The sequence below is a fragment of the Camellia sinensis genome, chromosome 11, assembly GCF_055761805.1.
Source record: "Camellia sinensis isolate YWXY chromosome 11, ASM5576180v1, whole genome shotgun sequence".
Classification (NCBI taxonomy): Eukaryota; Viridiplantae; Streptophyta; class Magnoliopsida; order Ericales; family Theaceae; genus Camellia; species Camellia sinensis.
The window spans coordinates 94,286,819-94,311,335 of NC_138971.1; the positions used below are offsets into that span (position 1 = coordinate 94,286,819).

At 33.5% G+C, this 24,517-nt stretch overlaps 1 protein-coding gene across 1 annotated transcript; it reads left to right on the top strand.

The window, feature by feature from the left end:
- The first annotated feature begins 1,222 nt into the window (after nt 1–1,222).
- Nucleotides 1,223–23,787, top strand: LOC114257019 (serine/threonine-protein kinase VIK). Its single transcript, XM_028196731.2, has 11 exons — nt 1,223–1,810; nt 3,299–3,373; nt 9,531–9,647; nt 12,774–12,868; nt 14,113–14,233; nt 15,314–15,393; nt 18,721–18,780; nt 18,952–19,073; nt 19,170–19,255; nt 19,338–19,453; nt 23,043–23,787. The coding sequence occupies exons 1-11, from the start codon at nt 1,520–1,522 to the stop codon at nt 23,167–23,169; spliced, it is 1,290 nt and encodes a 429-aa protein (XP_028052532.1). The 5' UTR covers nt 1,223–1,519; the 3' UTR covers nt 23,170–23,787.
- The last annotated feature ends 730 nt before the right edge of the window (nt 23,788–24,517 follow it).

Sequence of the window (24,517 nt, forward strand, 5' to 3'; positions counted from 1 at the left end):
CAGTCTAAACCGTCGTATCTTGGAAGACAAAAGTCGATGTACCTCCAACACCCATAATGAGATAGTTAATCTGTTTTAAGGAGACTGTGGTATCACAAAAGCTTCAGTTTGCGCTTCTTTACCATTTTATTGTATTGTCTATTTCTGTGTAATATCATTGTAAATTCCAGCATATTTTCTTAGTCTGTAATTTATTTGATTAATTATGAGTTTATTTATTTTAGTTAATTATATTAATTTATACAACAATATTAAAACAGATTATCTATTTATTATAAAATTAGATAATTAGATTCATATGTTATGTGTAATATTTTCTCTACAATTGTACACTGTTATTGCATCTGTAGAATATTTTTTTTTTAAAAAAAAACACAGAATGTGATTTATTTTTACTGGAATCCACATAGGAAATACCACTGTGGCATTCACATGAATTCATGAATACTACATACATGCTTGCAACTGCTTCCGAGGCCCATTGTTTGGTCTATAAAATGCTTGATTAAAATTGGTTGTTTCTAATTTATGCAAGCAAATTTAGATATGTATATTTGTCTATTCTGTTCATAGACTAGGAGTGTATGCTACTGTTGTGCTGGAAAAACAGACACTGCTCTTTATGATAACTGAATGAATCTTTATTTGGTTCCAAGTTTAGCAATTAAATGTATTTCTTATGGTGTTTGGTTTTAGTATAATTTATTTAGCAATGTTAGGAATCATGAAAAGTTTTTCATGAAAATAATCATGAAAGGTTTGTGATATTTGGATTACACTTAGAATAAAGCATCATACACTAGTCAAGGTAATCTAAGAGTCACAAATCTTTCATAATCATTTTTATGAAAAAAATTTCGTGATCCTTAACATTGCTCTAATTTATTTGTTAAGTATGATTTCTAGGCTCCTACCATGACTAACATGCTCATGACTATCAATTTTCTAGTCCAGGATTTTCTAAAAATCTAAAATTAGTTGCATGATTTTATTAGGACAACAAAAATAGAGTTCCAGTGCGGTATAAATAAAAAATTGTGTTAATATATATTAATTGGTATATCAATTAATATATTAACAGATAATATAATATGACATAATTTAAATTTTTTTAAATATTTATAATTTATATGATGAGTGAGATTATAATTTCAAAATAATAATATTATAATATATATTAATATATTAATTAATATCTACACCCTAAAAAATACCCTAGAATATCAATTCCCCGACCAACCATAATTGTAGTGGTGGACATTTGAAAATGGGCACGTGAATTACCCAAAATAAAGGACAAAATTGATTAGTGACAGAGATGTGAAAAATACTTTATAAATAACAAAAATAGAAAACGATAATGAATGCAAACAAAGATCTAACCAAAAACAGAGAAGTTTCAGAGCTTTTGTATTGACGGCCAGCACAGGAACGAACTTTGATCGTTCAAATCTCGCATTCAAACAAACAAAATCAATCAAAATTCTCTCTTCACCACCCAATCCGATCTTTCAATCAAATGAGTGGCAGCGAAGGGAGCTCTGGTCATTCGGCCGGAGATTCGGCGGCGGCGGAGAAGAAGGCGAAGTCGAAGGTGAGCAGAACGTCGATGATTCTGTGGCACTCTCACCAGAACGACTCCGCCGCCGTGCGGAAGCTGTTGGAGGAGGATCAGTCTCTGGTCCACGCTATCGATTACGATAATCGCACTCCGCTTCACGTCGCCTCTCTCCACGGCTGGACCGATGTTGCCAAATGTTTGATCGAGTATGGAGCTGATGTCAACGCCCAAGATCGTTGGAAGAACACTGTAAGTAAATGTGTTTGATAGAGTAGATTTGATGAATGAATCCATGCGTCGTTGAATTTGAAAAAACTGTTCTGATTTGTGTGTGATATACCGTATTTTTAGATTTATTACTAGTTTGAATATTTGTTTATGTTGTCTTGAGTCGATTTTCATTGGTGTATTCATCATCAGAGATGGTCTGATTGTTAATTTAGAGCCAATTGAGTTTCGTTAACTGTTGTTTATTGTCGTTTGCTTTTAGAAATGAAGTTTTCAATGCATATAGTGTGAATATTTGTTTATGTTGTCTTGAGTGGATTTTTATTGGTGTATTTGTATCATCAGAGGAGGTCTGATTGTTAATTTAGAGCTAATTGAGTTTCGTTAACTGTTGTTTATTGTCGTGTGCTTTTAGAAATGAAGACTTCAATGCATGTATGCTATACCCGTATTCTTAGATTAACTAGTTTGAATATTTGTTTATGTTGTCTTGACTGGATTTTTATTGGTGTACTTTTATCATCAGAGAACGTCTGATTGTTAATTTAGAGTTAATTGAGATTCGTTAATTGTTGTATATCGTCTCGTGCTTTTAGAAATGAAGACTTCAATGTATACTTGCTATGTGCATATATGTACTGTTTAGAACTCTAGATGATCTCTTGAATAAGCAGGCACTCTAGAGCCAATTGAAAAATCATCGTTGTTGTTTTATTCCCTTGTTTAGAGACTTCTAGCTAAGAATAGCATGGCAATCATGCAAAGTATGTATAGAGGCAATAAAAGGCAATTTCTTTAGGTGCCAGTGTTCATCCATGTTTTTACTGCAGAGCGTTGTGGACCCTCATCCTTGTGGAATGCCATCTTTGCATCCTTTTGATAGATGACGTGATATATCTGCTTTGTTAGTGCTTTTGGGCGTGAGAATGGTTTGTGAACTCTGTGTTGAATCTGTTATGGAGCTAGGCATGCTTGTTTTTCATAGATGCAACTGCAATGTTTTGGTTTATATCATATTCAATTAGTTTATGAAGTTTTTAAATATTTTAAAAGCAAGGCTTCTGTAATCTTGAACTCTTCTTTTGACACTAGGCAGACCTCAATGGTGTGCACTGAGCTCCACGTAAATAGTAAACTGTCTCATTTTTGTTTCCACTGACATTAAGATGATACTTGGTTTTCCTTAATCCAGGCTCTATCTTGTAACGAAGCACTTGCTACGATGTTTAAGTGGTTGAACCATTTGCGAATATGATTTTGTTTATATCCTTTCAAAAAGTGAAGTTAATGCTGCTGAGTTTTGTATTTCATCTGCCTTTATTACATTCTGTTGCTCTATTACATGAATAGCATTATTTTTTTCCCCATGCTCGTTCTTCTGCGTTACAAATTATCAATTTTTATTTTCTACATGCCTATTTCTTATTCATTCTGCAGTTCTCATCCAGCTTTAGTGTTTACAATTATGCTGCCAATGTTGTTTTCTGAACTTGATATCACTCATGACAGCCTCTAGCTGATGCAGAAGGAGCTAAAAAACAGGCCATGATTGAGTTGTTAAAGTCATATGGTGGTCTGTCCTACGTAAGTTCAATGCTTTCCATTGCACTCATTTTATTTATTGTCAAATTTGAATGTTTACTAGTACATTTTATATTATTTTGGCTTTGTGCTTGTATTGTGCTTGAATGTTCTTCTTCTTTCATTCATTTTTTCCCCTTCACTATTCTTTGTAAGCTTGGTGTGGTTGGTGGCTGTTTCACAAGCTGTGAATGTTGAATGCATCTCCAAATTGCTAATAATTGTTTATGTTGAAGCATTCCTTCAAATATGCAAATGTAAATTATGAAATTATGGTGCCTGTTGCTTGGTTTTGGATTTACAAGCTTTTCTCTAAGTTGTTTTCCAGAATTATCGATGAACCATAATGTCAACTTTATTCACACTGAAACTGTCTACTCTTTTTTGCTGTTTGTGCTCTTCTACAGTGTTGTTATAATTGCTCTGTTGAACTTGTGATGTGGATTGTATGCAGCATGATGTGGAGCATAATTAATACTTTTCCTATATTAGGGCGACTCCTTATTGCTTAATATCATAGTTGTCAAATCGGGATTGAAATCATGAATCAAAATGGTCTTACACCGAATTGCGAATTCAATTGAATCGTGTATCATAAAGATGTGATCACTTTTTCTAAATTACTTTGAAAAATATATCTACTCACTTAGATGTTAAATATATCTTATAAACTCTTGTATTAGAATCGTATGATTTGATTCGATTCAGTGGGTAATCGATATGAATAGGTTGCATGAATTGCAAACAACTGTGAATCGTGGGTGAATGGTTGATAGTGAAACGATCAATTCACTTGCGATTCGCTGAAATTGGTTATTAGCCTTCTTTTTTGCTCTTTATTTGCTAGAAAAGGGTTCACACAACCTTTTTAAAGTCTTTAGGGTTACTGTATGCGATCCTTCGACTTTGTCCTTCCTTATTTACTCTCAAAGACTCAAACCCTAGGGAAAAAAAAGAACATTCTCTCTCTACAAATTCTAAGCTTACACTTTCAACTTTGTCCAAGTGTTTACACTTATAAAAAGAATCTTTTGAAGGCATCAAGTGAGATTTTTAAAAAAGTTAAAGAGATTTGGGTTTCTTGACCACCCTTTGAGGTGAGTATTCTATTACTTTAATTGTAAAAAGTTTCAAATATTGTTGTTGAGTTATTGTTACTTGAAAATTGAGAGTTTGTCTTTATTTACTTTATTTATTAAAAATGGTTGATAAGAAATTTCTAAAGGAAAAAAGGTAAGATGGTGATCTTACATGAGACCCATGTGTACTTCTTACTTACTAGACCACATGATCATCGTTCAAAACAACATTTTCATTGATTTAGGTCTAAATATTTTATATTTAGAAGATATATTTAATATCGAAGTGTGTAGATATATTTTTCTATGTAATTTAGAAAAAGTGACTAAATCTTTATGATTCACAATTTGATTGTGATTCAGTATAAGGTCATTTCGATTCACGATTCGAATCCTGATTTAACAACTATGCTTGGGATATAATAAGAAACTGATTAAAGGTGATGCCTTAATTGTCATTCAAGATCAAGGCAAGCAAAATATGGCTTGCCTTGCCTAGACCTAGACATCAAGTTTCAAACATGTAAAGGAAGCTTTTTGGAACTTCCTTAATAAGCCAAAATATCTCATTTATATAAACCATATTAAAAAGGGAAAATAGGTTATTAAAAAATGGGATAGAGTCTGAACAAAATGTTACATGGAATGAGATTGCATCTCCCTTGCAAAGGACGGTGCTTGTCAGATTTGACAGGAAGATTTGTTCCTAGGGTTCTGTCTTTAGCCTTTATATTTTGCTATATTCCTAACCAAATAAATGAGAAAATATGAAACCGTGGTAAATGAGTCGATCCAAATTCATTTGAATACCAACACAGGATGTCTACCTCATATTGCATTTGCTAGTAAAATTGAAGTAATCAATTGGAACTATAGTTCTAATCATATCTTGGTATGCATTACTATGTGATGACTAACATAGTTCTTCTATTATATGTTTAGATATGAGAAAAACAAAAGGAAACAACTACTGATTGAATTCCCTTCCAGCCATCAAATTATCAGGAAGAGAATGCTATTTATGACCGGATTTATTTCATAGTGTATTGATGCCACAAGAGCCATGTGTATGTGGGGGACCCACCATAACCAAACCAAACCAAACCAAACCAAACCAAACCAAGCCTTAAGTTTCATCAAATGGGGTTGGCTACATGAATCCTTCTTCTCCACGCGGCCCTATCAAAGAACATTTCGTTAGTCAAATTAAGTAGATCCATATCCCTATTTACAATGCTAACCAACGTTAATCTAGGCCTACCCCGTCCCCTAACACTTCCATCTACCGTTATAGCATCGCATCTCTTCACTACTGCCTCTGTTGGTCTCCGTTGAATATAAACAAACCATCTCAATCAATTCTCTCTCAACTTATCTTCTATCGGTGCTATTCCTACCCATTCCCGAATACACTCATTCCTAATTCTATCTTGTCTAGTCTTGCTACACATCCACCTTAGCATTTTCATCTCAACCACACCCATCTTATCTACATGTTATTTCTTGGTTGTCCAACACTCCGTCCCATACATCGCTGGTCTAATAGCCGTTATATAGAACTTACCTTTAAGTCTAATGGGTATTCGTTTATTGCACAGTACCCCATACGCACTTCTCTACTTACACCATCCCGCCTTAATCCTATGGGCCACATCCGCATCAATCTCCCATGCTGTTGTGATAATCGACCCTAAATAACGAAAATGTTCACTCTTAGACAGTTCTTGGTTTTCAATTTTCACTTCTCCTCTGCTTTCATTGTTACTGTTACTTAATTTACACTCCATGTACTTTGTCTTAGTTCTGCTTATCCGGAATCCTTTAGATTCAAGAGTTTTTTTCCAAATCTCCAACTTTGTATTAACTCTTTCTCTAGTCTCATCCACCAGTACTATATCGTTTGCAAAAAGCATACACCATGATACACCTTGGGGGACCCACCATATTTTAAAAATAGTGAGAATTACCATGCTACATATAAGAAACCAGAAAGGGGGTGAAGAGTTCCAGTGAACAATTTCAGTGATATATAGCAGCCCTCTATTAGGAAAATAAGGTTTTAACAGGGATGTTGGATCATTAGAATGCCTCTTGGCAAACTTCTATAAGTTCAAAATTTACACCCGCATAACAGCATATCTTGGAGCGAATGAAATCGTCCAATGAAATGATCACACAGACATCTATGTTACTATTGAGCCAATTACTAAATGCAACAGCCAATGCAAATAAAAATTAACAATGTCAATATTTTCTAGTAGCCAACTTGACAGTATAATAAGAACATCAATATCCTTGTGAAACAAAAATCATTCCATTGAATAGATTAGACATAAAACACAAGCACCATAGTTTGGATTGTAGGAAGATCCTAGCAAATCTAGTGTGGCTTAAGATTAGCTCAACGAAACGACCAGTTGAACTGATTGATTCCTGTGATGAAAAAAGGCTAAAAGATAGATTGTATCATAGAACTCGTTTGTTTTGAAATCAAGCTCAATCTCACCTAAGTGACACTCTACATTTGTCGGGCAACCAAGCTACTGAGCTTGGATTCAAATCAACTCAATTGACACCAGTTCAAGATTGTTCACTGTGGAGGCAACAAACCTCAACCCTAATTCAGGGGTCATTAATTTCACAACTGACATTTGAGCAACCTACCACTCACCTTGATTCAGCTTGTTCATGACCTTACTATGGGGGTGTTTGGGAAGAGAGTTGGGCTAAAATAGCCCACTAAAAGACAAAATAAGCTAAAATAGTCAGTAAGACAATGTCACATTCAACCTATAATCATTTCATTTTTTCTTTCACAACTATCAAATCAACTATAAAAAAAGCCAACCAACTTCCCAAACACAACTATTTTAGTTAGGCTAAAATAGCAAAAAAGTCAACTTCCCAAACGAGGCCTATAAATTATTAGCTTCATCGGAGCACCATCAGATGAAATGAAATATTCCATATACAACGATAACACAATTATTATGCAATGATAAAGAATGCATATATTAAGCTCCGTTATCAAAACTTACGATTCACAATTCGATTTACAATTTTTTCAAAATCGATACGAATCTATGGATAGATCTACCTTGGAAGTGAATCTATGGTGAGTCGCACGATTCACGATTTTATTTACTTTTTATGATTCTTGCAATTTTTAAAACTATGTTGTTCGACTTGTTTTGATTCTCTCTCTCCCTCTTTAGTGAAAATGACATAAATACGACTTCGAATACGGTTCAATATGAAAACAACCAATATATATAAATGATTTGTTATTATTTTAATGATCATAAAGTTTTTAATAGGATTTGATTAGATTTAGTCAGACCCAACATGTTTTTAATATTTTTTTTTTGATATTTTTATATCTTCTAAAGATGTTTAAAGTTAAAATAACTTGCACCATACCACCACGTCTTCCTTAGGGCTTAGTCTGAAGGAGGTCATGGGTTCAATTCCCTTTAGGGGAATTGAACTAAGGGAGTGTAAGCACTTAGGTGCTTTGCCAAGGATGGAGAGATTTTTTGTCATATGTGCTAATCTAACAACTAACAACTAACAACTAACATTTGCCGATCAAAAAAAAAAAAAAAAAAAGTAACTTGCACCATAAATTATCTATTGCTATTTTATTGAAAATAAATATAGTTCAATATGAGTGAGTTTAGTTAAACCTAGTAGTTCCGCAAATATATATATAAAACACTTTTTTGAACAATAAGCAAATATAATTTTAAATGTTTTATGTTTTAAAATAAAATATTCCAATTAATCCTTTCTTATTATCAAGTCATTGTTACTTAGAAAGGTATGTATGCTTATTGTCCAATTATCAATATCATTGTTAAGTTATTGTTCTTGAAAGTTGAGGGTTTGTCTTTGTTTACTTTCTTTATTACGAATGGTTGATAAGCAAAATCTACAAAAAGGAAAAAGGGAAGGTTGTGATCTTACATGGGAATTTATGTTAACTTCTTACCTATTAGACCCCGTGATCATCATTCCAAACAACATTTTCATTGATTTAAGTCTAAATATTTCATTCCCAAGTAAAATGTATGCGTGATGCAAACTCTAGTGGTTTTACCTCTTTTTCTGTCAATATAGTCAAGACATGTGAGGTTAAACTTTAAGATGTTAGAGACAATTTAAAGTTTGTCTTTGGTCTTATATTTTTTCTTTGTTGCTTTCTGAATCATTATTTAGTTGATAGCTTCTGTGATGGTGTGCCTTCCCTTGGCATTTTATTTGAAGTATCCGTCAAAAGTTGGCTAACACTATCCGAGTCGTGGACACTGTGTTGGCATGGAGCTGCAGTTTCAACTTTGGAATATGTGCAGCTTTCAGATATGAAAATAATTGTTTAGTGTATATGATTCAAATTTATATGAGCATAATTACTTTTGAAAAAATTTCTCCATGAAGCTTACAATGCACCAGGTCTCACCTGCAAAAGTCGGACTTTAAATCTTCAACTGGAATGGATGTATGTGCTGAGAACAGAAGGCTTCTGGATCTAATATGGGTTTGGAACTCATGTTTTTTGGTTAAGAAAAATATCATTCGAAAAATGCCAAGGGGGCGTCACCCCACCCTTGAACAATTTTGGAGCAATTTGATGAGGTTGATTAGGTTGTGTAGGGATTGTCACTGATTAATATAGTAACTTGTGACCTAAGTTTCAAGGTGTCACGGGATGTAATTTTAGTGATCTCAGCGACAGCTACTGCATTACCAGCCAGTAAAGATGTTTAGGAGGATAATCAGTGTATCAGGTAGTAGTGGTGTACATAAACCAACATTGTGTTATCCTTTGGAATCTGTCCATCATATAAGACTAAAATCTACACAAAATTATTTAAAATTCAGTGGCCAACTTCAATTATTCATAGAGCTTGAACATGAAGATGCACTATACATTAGTCATACTCATCCATTGATCCTTAGTTTCTAGCTTATTAATGATCTACTATATAATACTAGATTACTTAATGAAAAAGTTAATATTCCTTCTTGATATTGTAATTATGTGCTCTTGGTGGGCTCTCATATCCTAGATTTTGCTGCAGGGACAAAATGGAAGCCATTTTGAACAGAAGCCTGTTCCACCTCCTCTACCAAATAAGTGTGATTGGGAGATTGATCCTTCTGAGCTGGACTTCTCAAACTCAAATATCATTGGGAAGGTATGATGTTGTTTGCCTAAATACTGTCAATACGCAGATTGAATTAAAATTGGAAGCTGGGATATAAGATTGGTCTAATGATCCACTGTTACCAGGAAGTATGTCTGATCTATAATGGCAGTTTGGTAAAGATTTCTTTCTTTGCCACCATTTTTAGGGTCAGTCGTGTTTCATGATTAACATGGATTAATAGTATTCTATAAGCAAAATGTATGCTTTGCTTCTCATCACTAGCAGTGATAAAAGTATAGCTGGAAAATTTGCTATGCTGTCTAATTCTGACCTCAAATTTTTCCTTATGTGATGATGTGATCAAATTTCATATACTGGAGTTTGTCCTTCTACACACGTAAATTGGAATGCTATTTTGTTAGGCGTCACTATGCACTACTTTCCTGTATACATCTAGTTGAGGCGTGTCTCGAAATTACTGGAGACACATTAAGCTCAAGGTTGTTTCAGTTTCAAAAACTCTGGCTACCAGAGGTTTAGGGTTCTTATATGAGATTTAATGGTCTCTTGGTTAGGAACAGACATTTCAAAATAGGCGCTGTAGCAGTGTTGGACATGGGGACACGTATGGACATGCCAAGTGGCGTGTCCCTTTAATTTTATTATTTTTTGCCAGGGACACACTGCGGGCATGTGTGTCCAAATCTGGACACGGCGGGGGTATTTTTAAAATTTTTGTAAATGTCTTTTGGAGTCAAAGTGTAAAATTAAGAAAGTAAAAAATGAATATTGTTGGATGTTTTTCCCTCGTCGTCTTAACTCTTATTGTTTATTATGTCTTTTTTTGTGGAGGGACGATCTATTAATTTGTTTAAATGTAGTGGTTTATATATTGAATTAATGTTAGTTTTTATTAATTTTGATTGTTTGGTAACATAATATTAATCTACACAGCAAATATATATATAAAAAAATTAAAATTTGTTGTGTCCCCCACTGTGTCTATGTTCTTATTTTTTTGAAATCACCATGTCTCTGTCCGTGTCCATGTCCATGTCCGTACTTCATAGTCTCTTGGTTATAGTAGGATCTATTTTTTTTTCTTTTTCTTTTTTTCCTTTCTGCTTGTTTGTTCTCTCTCTCTCTCTCTCCCCCATTTTCTTTTGTTCCCTTAGTGATATTCTTGGGGAATAAAATGCAGTAATTTGAAGTTTATGCTTTTTGATCACATTAAAGGTGCTTAAGGTACCCATTGCTGTCAAATCGAGAATTGTTTTTTTGCAATAGTAAATCGTGCATCATAGTGAACCATGAATAGTAAGATTCACTCTATTTATCATAATATATAATTTTATACATGTATGCATATATTAAAATACAAACCTAGTGTTTAAAGCAAAATAAAGATTAATCTAACTAAATTATATATATAAATATATATAAATTAATGTTTACCAATATAAATATTTTCTTTTTATTTTGCAAAGATGACACCAGTTCATGCATTATGCAGACTAAACTAAATTGTAATAAATTGCAATTGTATGAATCGAATCATGAATCGTAATATTCTAACAACCATGAAGGTACCTATTGTCTCGAGAGAATGATATATTATTTATCAAACAATTTCATGAACGTGCTAAATCACCATTTTTCCCAAAAGCTTAAATTATTAGGAAATGGGCCCAACAATGAATATTAAGCTATTCAACACTCTCCCTTACGTGTAACCTCGTCTTGCATGTGGGGAGACAAATAGAGAACCAAACGGGGACTGAATACCAAATTTCATTAGAGAGACTTGAATGCAAGACCTCTTTCAACCTACTATGATACCATTTACGTAGTCTTGGGTAGAACTTAACCCCAAAAGTTAACTATTGAGGTGAAGATGCCCTCATGCTTATATACTTAATATTACTTTAGTACTCAAGCATGTGGGATTTCGTTTCACGGGTGTCGAAAAGCTTGATATATATTGTTGGGCCCATTTCCTAGTAGTTTAAGCTTTTGGGAAACTTGGTAGCTTGACATGGTATTAAAGCTGTAGTACTAGAGATGGGTAGGGTGCATTCGTGCACGCCTTAGGTGCTGCCGAGTGAGCATGCTAGGTGTGAAGTGAAGTCCCACATCGCTTAGTACCAAGGTAATGTTAAGTATATAAGCGTGAGGGCACCTTCACCTAAAAAGCTAGCTTTTGGGGTTGAATTCTATCTAAGACCATATAACAGAAGGAACTATTGTATTGATTATAGTCACAAAGAAGTTAAAAAGCATCTAGAAGATGCTTGATCCATGGCTTTTGGAAATACAAATACATGGCAGAAGGTGATGAACTAGTTTTTGATTCTTTCAAGGAATCTTCTGAAGGTGTCTAACCGTTCTTATATTTCTGTTCTTTATAGTTTTTGAGTCGAACATTTGTATATAGGACTTGATGTGGTGGTATTCATTATGTTAAACTTTGTACTTTGATATTTAAGTAGATATAAACGCTTACAAATGTTAAATTGTTCCACACACATGCACATTCACTTACAACTTTATTTTGTTAATATCTAATCTTCAACACAGTTAGCCCCAAACTTGGGGACAGAGTGTTCTGGTGTGTTGATGGTAAATTTGAAACACATGGTCACACACATGTGACATAACTCCCTTTTATATACAAGCTGAGGCATCCCCTATTAGTGGCATGCTTATCAGTACCCTGATAGGCTGGTCCACTGAAATCTAGATAAAGTTGCTCAGGGAAAAAGGTGCAGATTCTACCTACTAGGGATCAATGCTGTGGTTGAATCGAGCGTGGTTGTGTCTGTGTGGCTACATGTTATAATTGTTTCTTACATTATCAGAGCATCTTTTGATACGCTTTCAGTCTGTCTGATATTTCTATTCAACCCATGAAGTTGAATTTTCCTTTTAGATCATGTCATCTCTTTTGGGCTAAAAAAACTACAAATTCACTCTCCATTTTTTGCCAAGTTTGGTGTGGCTAACTGACTCTTCTTGTTTACTTGTTAGTTCATGAGTTTATGTCATTAAGTTTGAAGGACATAGTCCTTTCAATACCATTTATACTTTGCCTGTCAGCTTTAAAGCTATTAATGTACTTTATTTTAATTTTATTTGCATGATCTATTCTCACTGGATGGTTGTTGTTGCTCGTAGGGATCTTTTGGTGAGATTTTAAAAGCATATTGGCGTGGTACACCTGTAGCTGTTAAACGCATTCTTCCAAATCTTTCAGATGATAGATTGGTGATGTAAATTCCATTATCTTTCTCTAAATTACTTATCACTGGGTTTGAATCTATTGATTATTACAATATTACTTAATCATTTATCTATTGCATGAGCTACATCACCACTGCCACCATCACAGTCCCTTGACCCCTTCTGCTTCCATCTCATTGCTGTCCCACCCCACACCCAACCCCAAATCTCAGCTCTATCACACTTTGTTCTTGTCGAACACATCCGATTGAACTCTTTATCATCAAATGTGGAGTTACAATTTTGGGATCTAGGACGATGTTACCCTCCATCATTGCCAACTTCAGTGGGTTTGATTGGGATTAATGGTGATGTGTTCTGTTGGATGAAGGTAGAAGAAGGGATGGTGGAGCTGGGTTTTGTTCTGTGATTTGTTAATGGTGGTGGTAGGGTAATTATCTCAAGGCTGTCGGCATGAGTTTTGATGAGGATGAGAGGGGAAAAGAGAAAGAGATCTAGGCGTGGCAGTGGTGCAATGGGTATGGAGGCAGATGATGTTGTTGCTGCTATATTGGTATTTGATAGTGAGATGAGATGCAAAGAGAGGGGAAGGTGGAGAGGGAGAGAGATGGGAATTGAGAGGAAAAAAAATGAAGGGCGGTTCCGTCTTTTTGACCTATTCTGTTTACTCCATTAACGTCTGTTTTGTTTCATGGGAGGTTGTCGTAATTATCTCAAATTAATGGAGTCAAATATAATTATGTCAATTATCAGGGGTGGTCCATGTAATTTACCCTAGAAATAATTGTCAACCATAATCTCTAGGGATTGGGCTGCTATTTGCCATCCTTACGGTTTTGAGTTTTGTGATTTTGTTTTGTTTTTTTTTCTTCCTTTCTTTGTATGAGGACTTCTTGTCCTCTTTCTATTTCATGTTTTAATAAAATTTTGTTGTTTCTCAAAAAAAATAAAATAATTGTCAACCATATTTATTAAAAATATAGCCCGACAGCATTTAATTGTAAATGGGCAAAGCTAAAACATAGGACCTGACATTTTAATTGTTTCAAATGACCATGTGCTCTTTTTAATTCATACATCAAGGATTCGTGTCATAAGAGATTATGCTTCCCGTGAAGTTTACGAAATGATTTTACTGATACATGTAAAGTTTCATGGTCCCCTTGAGAAGAAATCAAATTAATTGTTGTTGAAATATATTTTATATTCTCCACACACCACATTAACCTTTTTCTCTTTAAAATGATTATTATGTTTTGCTTCTCTTATTCAGTCAGGACTTCAGGCACGAGGTGAATTTGTTAGTGAAGCTTCGCCACCCAAATATAGTCCAATTCCTTGGAGCTGTAACCGAAAGAAAGCCCCTAATGTTAATTACCGAGTATCTACGGGGGGTAAATGAATGCATTTTTTTTTTTTTGTCAAATCAGAATCTTCATTTTTTTTTCATAAAAAAGTAGGCTGTGTTTAGTAGAGTTTTCGAAAATTAATTCCACCCTAACATTCTAATGCTATGTTTGGTTTGAGTTTTCAAATCATGATTCCAAATCAATTTCAAAATGCATTTTGAAAACATGTTTGGTAAAGTAAACAATTTTCGAATTTTTGATCTACGCAGCCGTCCGCTCGAACATCCTCCCGGATGTCCGGCCGGTTGACCGAAACAAGGTTGTTAAAATCGGGATCCTAAGTAGGATCGGTGAGAGGGTCTGGTGGATCGGATCGTAGGATCGGATTGAGGATCGTAAGATCCTACTTTCTATTAAAAAAAAAGATAAAAATAAAAATTAAAATGATACATATTAAAAATAAGGTGAAAAATCATAAAATCTACAATCCTACTTGCGATCCTACCTACGATCATATACGATCCCATACGATCCTACACGATCCCATGCGATCCTACACGATCCTGTTATAATATCGATCCTACAACGATCTGGATCGTTTTGGCAAAGTAGGATCGTACAGATTGCGATTTTAACAACCATGGACCGAAATAGTATTTTTTTTTTTTACAATTGCCAATTGTCACCTGTTATTTGGAAAAAAAAAAAAAAATTATATTTGTTTTTGATATTTTTTAAATATAGAAATTGTTTTTTTAAACTAAAATGACATTATTTTTTTGAATTGAATTTTAAAAAAGAGTTTGGTCATGAGTTTTGAATAGAATTTTCAATAGAGTTTTAAGTTGTGTGTTTGGTTATGATTTATAAGTTTTTCAATTAAGTTTTGAAAACTCTTTTCAAAACTCATAACCAAACAATTTTTCTCATTTCATATGTTACATCAAAAATTCAAAGCTCTTTTCAAAACTCATAAACAAACAAATTTTCTTTTTTCAAATCATAATTCCCAAACTCACAAACTCAAAATACAACTCTATTCTCAAATCATAATTCTAAAACTCTACCAAACACTACTGTAATTTTTCCATGCTAAATGATAGCATTTATTAATTTTTGCTATAGGGTGACCTTCATCAGTATCTGAAGGAAAAGGGTGCACTGAGTCCATCAACAGCTATCAACTTTGCATTAGACATTGCCAGGTGCTTTATGTCATTTTATCTCATCCACTTCCATTAGATTATGCAAGATAGCCTTCATTATGTAGATAAATTTATGTTATTGCCTGAGCAGCATCACTAGATAATATGAAAAAAAGAAAATTTGGGGAGCTTTAATAATTATCTGAAGGTAAGAAACAAAATGGAGAAAACCAGGAATAGAACGTGGTAAGTTTTCTTTTAAAAATATTATAAGTTGTTGAATCTTCAATTGCATTTTTTAGAATGAAAGTTTTGCATAAGTTTAATTCCCCAGGAATCAAAATCTGGCATTTGAATCTTCTTTTGGTATTTGGTATATATTAATTACCCACAATCCCACAAAGAAAACTGTGTATATAGAGAGAGAAAGTAGAGAGCCTAATTAAAAAAATAAAACTACTTACTATGTAGAGCATGTGGCCAGTGGTAAAAAGGTATTCATAACTTATTTTAAAAATTAACTTAGTTACTAAATTGTTTTAAAAATTATGTTTCAGTTTACCATAACATTGTCTAATCTTTAGGTTATTTTAGGAATGTTAAAAGTCTATAGGCTTCAAGACGCCAACTGATGTATTGCCTTTATATAACAAACAACGGCCAAGGCACATGCGATGTGTGTGCAAACTCGTAAAATAAATATAAAGTTTGAAATAGTGTATTAAAAAAATTGAGTATATAAATTTAAAAAAACAAATTGAATATGACAATAATTTTGGCCAAACTCAATATTCTTAACTGAATATAAATTTAAAAAAAATTGAATATAAAAATAATTATACACAAATTCAAAGACTAAACATTTGCAATCAAAGAGATTTGATAAACATGAAAAAAATTAATTAATTAATTAAAACTCAAAAAAAAAAAAAAAAATTTCAATGATAATGCAAAGTATATGAGAGTGTGTGTATAAATATTTCACATCAAACCTTGAAATTGAATTTTTTTTTCTTCTAATTATCTGTTTCTTCCTTCTTCTTCGTCTTCTTCTTTTGTTTCTAAAATAAGTAACTTTCAAAATATATATGAGTGTGTATATATATCCTATCAAACATTGAAATTTAAAAAAAGTTCTGAATATCTACTTCTTCCTTTCTTTTTTCCTAAAATAAGTAAACTTTTAGAATATATTTTCAACTTACTATTCTCATCCATCCAAGAATTAAGGGCTTTTTTTGTTTTTTAATATTTTATTATTATTATTATTTTTTGTGTTTCAAAAAATGTTCTTTTGTGTGCTCAAAGTTTTTTTTTTGAAAAGTTTGGAATACTACTTTTTAAGAAACAATTTGGCAATTGAAAAACAATTTGCCTACGTTTTAAAGAAAGATAGAAAGAAAGAAAGAAAGAAAAAAAAAAAAAAATTTTGAAAACGCAATGAATAAAACCCTCTTTTCTTCTTTTTTGTTTTCTTTTTCCAACTTCTCTATTAACCGGTTAAATCAATGTGCAAGAAGAAACAAAGAACTTTTTTTTCTGAAGAATACAAAGTCGTAAAAACATTTTTTTTATATATATATTTAAAATGTATACAAAAAAAACTTTATAAAAAAAATAAATTTATACTCGGAATGATAACCTATATAATTTAAATTCAAGTTTGTAATGTAAAATCTGTATCTATCTATACTTTGCATAAAGCATCTAACATATATGTGCATAAAATCTATAAACAAAGAAAATAAAAATATTCTCACAAAGATAATATATACACAAAATCTGTACGGTTATTTTTATTTTTTGCAATGAATGTAATGAAGAAATAAAAACTATTAAAGAATTACCAAATTTATACAAACAAACAAACAAACAAACAAACAAAAGCCTTAGTCATTAAGAATTTAGAAAAAAAAAATCAAACACTCTTAGATCACTTACAAGCAAAGAGAAACAAAAGATAAATATTGATAAGTAACTACTTGAAAAGTTATTTCTTCTTAACAACACAAAGTTGTAAAACAATTTGAAAAAAAAAAAAATTATGTATGTAAGTTGTAAGACAACCTTTGACAAAAAAAAAAAAAAAAAAAAAAAAATTGTATAAATTTGTGTAAAACAACTTGGGAAAAAAAAAATTAGGAATACCAATTTTGTGAATGTAAATTCTTCATAATGACTCACCAAATGGCCAAATCTTGTATGAGTCTGTACTTTGCTTTTGTACTTTCTCTGCAAACCCAATCTAAACCTCCGAATTTTGGCCCCAAAAGACCTCTCTTTCAATCTCTAAACCTAATAATTATTCTTCTTTTATTACATTTCTTTCTTCCTCAAATTCCCATTTTTCTTCGGTCCATTTGGGCATCTTCAACATACTCAATCGCCTTCTCTGAAAAATCAAAATGTTAAAAAAAAAAAAAAAAAAAAAAAAAAAAAAAATCATGTTACAGAATTATTGTAAAATGAGGGGGGGGAAAACAAAATTTATACAACAAAATAAATAAATAAACATATAAACAAAAGTTTCAGTCATTGATAATATAAAAATTGAAAACTCTTAGATCATTTACCATAAAAAAGAAACAAAAGATAGTCTTCTATTGATTTGTACTTCCTTTGCCATAATTGAATCAAATAGATGTGTACTTTTTTTTTTTTAATTTTTAAAAGAGAAAACCATTGTAGAAAAAGAGGAAGAAAGAAAGAAAAAAGTAAAAAAGAAAATGATAAAAGTAAGTTATTGGAGAAGAGAAGTCATTGTAGAGTAATTATTTGGAGAATGTGGTTGAGTGGAAAGTTATTGTAGACTAGTTATTTATTTATTATCTAAATGCCACCCGGCAAAAGCTTCAAGAAATCAAAAAAGGGCTTCACTTAATATAATAGTATAGATAGTATAGATACGGATAGTACAGATAAATTTGGTCTTGCTTGGAATATAGGAAGTAGATCCAGCCAATGCTTTCAAATTTTTCCTGTTGATCTTGAATTTCAGCTAGCCGACCCCATTTGATGGGACTTAAGGCTTGGTTTGGTTATCTTGAATTTCAGCCGGACTCAACAATATCTAACATTTTCTGGTGAAAGAAAAACAAATATAGATAAATTTGGGCATGCTTGGAATATAGGAATTAGATCCAGCCAATGCTTCCAGCTTTTTCATGTTAATCTTGAATTTCAGCCGGACTCAACAATATCTAATATTTGGTCCCTGTTCTCCTCATATTGTATGCAGTGTTTTTATACATTTGGCAAAAACTGCAAAACAAAGATGAGAAAAGTTAAAATAGCCTAGAATGATATGATTGCCTAGTAGTTTTTCCAAATTTCCATTGCAGCTTTATTGATTTGAATGTCATACTAATGTGAATTTTATGTGCCCAGAGGCATGGCTTATCTTCACAATGAGCCTAATGTTATAGTTCACAGAGATCTAAAGCCAAGGCGAGTTTTTATCTTTTTTTCTAGATCTGAGTTGAAATATGAATTGTTTTTTTTATTAGTAACTTAATTTTGAACTTAATTAGCCGGGGTTGCGGAGATTGCGATCTCTGTTTCTCTTGGTTTTGGGTGGTTGTTTCTGTATGTGCTGGCTGATTGTGGTGATTATTTCAGGAATGTTCTTCTAGTCAACTCGAGTGCAGACCATTTAAAAGTTGGGGATTTTGGACTAAGCAAGCTCATCAGGGTTCAAAATTCTCATGATGTTTACAAAATGACCGGCGAGACTGGAAGCTGTGAGTGTTGTGTATATGTGGATATATTTATATGTTTAATGCTATAGGACCTTCATAACTCAAAGTTTCTTATCATTTCATGGTATAAAACAAAAGATCGGTACATGGCTCCTGAAGTTTTCAAGCACCGTAAGTATGATAAGAAGGTTGATGTTTTCTCTTTTGCGATGATACTATACGAGGTAATTTTGGTTTGTGTAAGAATTGTGAAGATGTAAACTGATGGAAACAAGATTAAGTTTATGATGTTCTTAAATGGTGCAGATGCTTGAAGGTGACCCACCGATGTCTCACTATGAACCTTATGAAGCAGCCAAGTATGTGGCAGAAGGACACAGGCCCTTGTTCAGAGCAAAAGGTTACAGTCCTGAATTGAGAGAGTAAGTCAACTCAATTCCTTTAGTCTGCAAAGAGTTTATGATTTGCACCATACCTTATGCATGAACTTCAAATTAAACCTAACATTTTCAATTGGCAATCCATGTTTTTGTTGGTACTAATAGACATGTATAGAGGAAGAAGTTTGATGGTTGTTTCCCATGAGTGGAGTTAAATTTGTGTTAAGATTGTTTTTGCAGCTACATCTAAGGTGGTGTTTGGTTCATTGCAATGGAGTGGAATGGAATGATGATTCCATCAAAATATCCATTCCTATGTTTGGTTGACTAAAAAAAAATAATGAAAAATACATTATAAATGGATCATCATTCACCATTGTAAGGGAATGATCATTCCACAGGGGAGCCTAGGGAATGACCATTCCATTTCATTCCATCTCATTCGAGTGAACCAAATAGAGCATAAGAACCTTGGCATCGAAGCTTCTGCCTTTTACCATTTGTGTCCCTTCAAATACATCCTAACAATTGTAACAATATGATTCAATTTCAAAGCTGAAAACATCCTACATGTTCCTTGCGTACTGAATTCTGCTATTGTGTGGCTTGTAGACATATTAATCCAATGATCTAATGTGAATAAGATTGTTTAACTTGTTTAAATGCAAAAATGAAGTTAACTGCAAAACTTGGTGCAAGTGGCCGCTGAATTCTGCTATTGTGTGACTTGTAGATATATTAATCAAATGATATGATGTGAATAAGATTGTTTAACTTGTTTAAGAGCAAAAATGAAGTTGACTGCAAAACTTGGTGCAAGTGGCTGCATGTTTAACCTAGGCACCCTACTTGCTGGTTTATCCATCATTTGTCTCTTTGGTTCTTGCAGCACTGCCCCTTTTGTCCATCCTCTCTATCTAGGTCCTATCTCGTCCAAATCGTAGGTCATCATGCCTTTATGATGACCTGATCTGACATTATGTACTTGACGATACTTGCTAATTTGCAATGTTTAATAGGTGTAATCAGAGATTTCCATTGCAGGTGATGAAACTGTAATAATAGCTCTCTCTCATCTTGGCCTCAGTTAATGCTACCCTTGACTTCTCACCAATGTTGTATCCTTTCCTGTCTTACCGATCTATCCATACTTGCATCACCAATTCAACTACACATTTTTTTAGAAAGGATTTCAACTACAAAAATTTTATGGAGATGACATTATTAATTTTTTTTTCATGTAGAACTCAGCCATCTTTGTGAATATTCATGTTACACGATCTTGGGTAGAACTCAACCCCAAAAGCTATCTCAAGAGGTGAGGGTGCCCTCACGCTTATATTCTTCACATTACTTTAGTATTCGGGCGATGGGGGGACATCGCTTCACACCCTCCTTCACGCCCAGCGTGTCACTTGGTAGCACCTATGGTGTGTAGGCTAAGGACACGCACCCTACCCAACCCTGAGTACTCTGGCTCAGACTTGATCCTATGTGCCTATGCTGATGTTGATTGGACTGGTGGCATATGATCGCAAGTCTACTTTTGGTCTTTGTATTTTTCTAGGAGATTCTCTCATCTCTTGGAAAAGTAAAAAATAGTCTATTGTTGCTCGTTCCACTGCTGAGGCTGAATATCGTACCATGGCTCATGCTACTTCTACGATAGTTTCACTTCGTTGGGTTCTTTCCGATATGGATGTTTCGCTCTCTTCCCCTACTACATTGTATTGTGACAATCAGAGTGTTGTGTAGATTGCCCATAATTCAATCTTTCATGAGCATATGAAGCATATTGAGATAGATTGTCACTTTGTTTAGCTGCATCTTTAGGTCAGCACTATCACTCTCCCTTTGTTACTTAAGGTTATTTTAGTCTTTTGCGTGTAATTAGGGTTTTGGTAGATTAGCATATATTGTACTTCAGCCTTTGATTAATTATTGAATAACACAGAAGTATTATCTTTGTAACATAGTATTAGAGTTGGAGTACTTAGGGATGGCTATGGTGCGTGTCCTTGGCCTGCCCGCCGCAGGTGCTATCGAGTGAGCACGCTAGGCGTGAGGGAGGATGTGAAGTGAAGTCTCACATCACTCGAGTACTAAAGTAATGTTAAGAATATAAGCATAGGGCACCCTCACCTATTGAGCTAGTTTATGGGGTTGAGTTCTACCCAAGATCGTGTAACAATTCATTAATCACTCAGCACTCAAGAAAGCATATGCCCTTTATCTTGGTTTAAATTCTTGTAAAATGTCCTCTTTTAACTTATGCGACTCCATTTCATGATCAAAGATAATGAACTGGCTTTTAGATATCTTTTGTTCATTTTAAAATTGAATCTGGTATATTTGCTCTAAACATATGGATTTCAATTCTAATAATAGCAAAAGAAAATAATAAAGAATGATATAGGCAAGATGAGGATTGGTGGTAGGTGGATGGCCAATAAATAGTCGTACTCAATAATATTGTGCTAGATATGGGGGCTGAGCTTATGGAGCCACTTATAGCTTCATTTTTTTGGGAATTTGTATTACAGTGTTTGGTGCAACTTCTGCTTATAGTTTTTGAGACAAAAATAGCTTAAATAAGCTGATTATTGAAAAGCGGGGGCAGAGGTGTTTTTTAGCTTCTACTTTCTGATCATCAACTTTCAGCTTGCTGAAAGCTTCAGTGAATAGGCCCATGGTTGATGGTGGCGTGAAGGATGTGTAATCATACCCAACTAATTGTGGTTTAGGCTTTATTAAGTTATAAACTCTTTGATTTTCGTAAACCTTTTGATTCAAAGGCTTCTCTTGTGGTTGTAATGCAAGTTTTAAGTCTTAGTTGTGTCTCAAGATTGCATATGTTTGTATGCATCGGCAGCATACGACATATGCCCCTAGCATCTCCTCAACCATATGGCTGGTTAGTTCATTTGTTACTAACACAAGAAGATTGGGTTTCCATGTTGAACCCTGGTGCATCATGTGTTGAGTGCTGTTAAATTTGATAAGACCGTGGAAGATGTGAGTTGCGTGAATAATTGCCTCACGGCTTTGAACCCAATGGGGCTTGAGTTCAGGAAGTGATATGGGCCTTTTGCTTTCTCTAAACAGGCCCTGGATTGGTCTGGCCTCACCCATAACTGGCTTTAACTCAATCATCCTTGGTTGGGCTTGGGGCTTTGTGTTCGGAGAGCTGGGGGTCCAAAGTTTGAAATTGAATTGTTAGGCACATGCAAATGTTAGAGTTGAAGATGCCGATGCTTTATAGTTTAGGTTCAGTTCGGTTGTCTTGACTCACCCCAGTTTGGCCCGTTGTGCATTTTGCTAAAATGACTATGCATATATGAAATTTGATGTCATGTAATAAAAAATAATTTGAGTTTTCTTTTCTTCTTTTTTTCTGTTTTATTATTATTATTATTATTTTATTTTATTTTTTTATTAGTTTTTTTTAAATAAAGAAAAAGTAGGATACAGAGTAGATGACATTATTCATCCGTCTGACATGAATCAGTTAGCTGACATGGTCTTCTTTTCTTTGTTTAATCACGTTCTTGTATAGTTTTCCATGATGTGACAGTTAAGAAGACCTAGAATGTCGGGATGCTAATTCTGTTGTGTGGTCTGAACTTTTTAGGTTAACGGATCAGTGCTGGGCTGCAGACATGAACCAAAGACCTTCTTTCTTAGACATTCTCAAGAAGCTTGAAAAGATTAAAGAAACTGGATCGTCAGATCATCATTGGAACATCTTTACTTCATGAAACAATGGATTCTGATGCCAAGCATGGCCAAAGAATTGAATGATAAATGCACACAATGTCAATCACAGGTGGGGTTGTGAATGTAGTAGCTGTGACTGATTTGTCTACTTTTTTTCCATTCAGAGTATTGTTATTAACATGGTGAGTGGTGTGTAGCATAGAACCCTCTGTTGCTGTAGTCCATTAAGATTATCCTGATATTGAAACCGCTTGTCGAGGGGTATGATCCAAATCAACATTGTAAAGAATGTTCATCCTCTAACCAGATTTTTGTTTTTTGTTTTTTGTTTTTTCGTTTTTGTTTTTGGGTAAATTGTTGTGTTTCAAAGTGAGTGCTTACAAAGCTGGCTGGATAACTATCATTCTGAACTTTTCACTATTGTTTCTCGGAAGAAAAAGTGGACTGTAATGTTCCTTAAGCACTGAGGCAGTGTTTACAGGTCTTAGACTGTCTTGTCTTCATTTTGTTTTTTGTTTTTAATTTTATTTTCTCCCTCTTGTAAAAGCATAAATTGTTTATTTTTAGAGTATCAGGATTTTGTGGTAATGTTTACTCTTGCTTGATTTCTGTGAATTCAACTACATTGATTGTGAAATTTCTTGAGATATTTGCACTAATCGTGACTCTGTTTGTTGTTTTTCTTATTACTCTTATTTTTGTTTTTAAATGATTTTGTTTCCTTCATTTTAATACAATTATCTAGTAACTTTTTCTGCAGGCTAACTAACTTTGCTGTGTTGGTTTTGCTTAAAATTTCTTTTGCATGTTTTCTTATGGTGTGCATTTGCACCTTACCAAAAAAAATGTGCATACCATAGGTTTAGTTCGCTCGACTTTGTCTCTACTGCAGATGCCTTCTTGTAGATCGGTCACCATCAAAAGCTAGACTTGAAGAAGAACACCCAAATAGTAAGGGAGGAGGATTAAAAGAAGATAGGACCAAAGGCTTCTTTGGCCATAATCAAAATTACAATAACAATGCATCATAATTAAGTTTCAACTAATATTACAATGTGTCTTAACTAATGGTCATAATCAAATATCATTTGAGTTATGACCAAAGATCTCTTTGGTTATAACTAAAATAACAATCATAGATAAAGCATAACTAACACCATAACAACTCAGTTAAATCATAATAGATATGACAATAAGTCATAACCAAAAATTACAAAAATCATATATATTGGATATATTATAACATTTTTTAAAGCGTATATTATATAATCTCTTATTTCCTTTCACTATTGAAAGAATAACAACAGTGGGACTTAAGAGAAAAGTGAACTCAATCTGTTACTCAGTTAAAAAAAAAAAAACTCTTTTCTGTAACTTCAATTTTCTCCT

Coding starts and splice junctions, on each gene's coding strand:
- LOC114257019 (XM_028196731.2), top strand. CDS start 1,520: ATGAGTGGCAGCGAAGGGAGCTCTGGTCATTCGGCCGGAGATTCGGCG. Junction 3,374..9,530: donor CATATGGTGGTCTGTCCTAC/GTAAGTTCAATG, acceptor ATTTTGCTGCAG/GGACAAAATGGAAGCCATTT. Junction 18,781..18,951: donor CACAGAGATCTAAAGCCAAG/GCGAGTTTTTAT, acceptor TGATTATTTCAG/GAATGTTCTTCTAGTCAACT.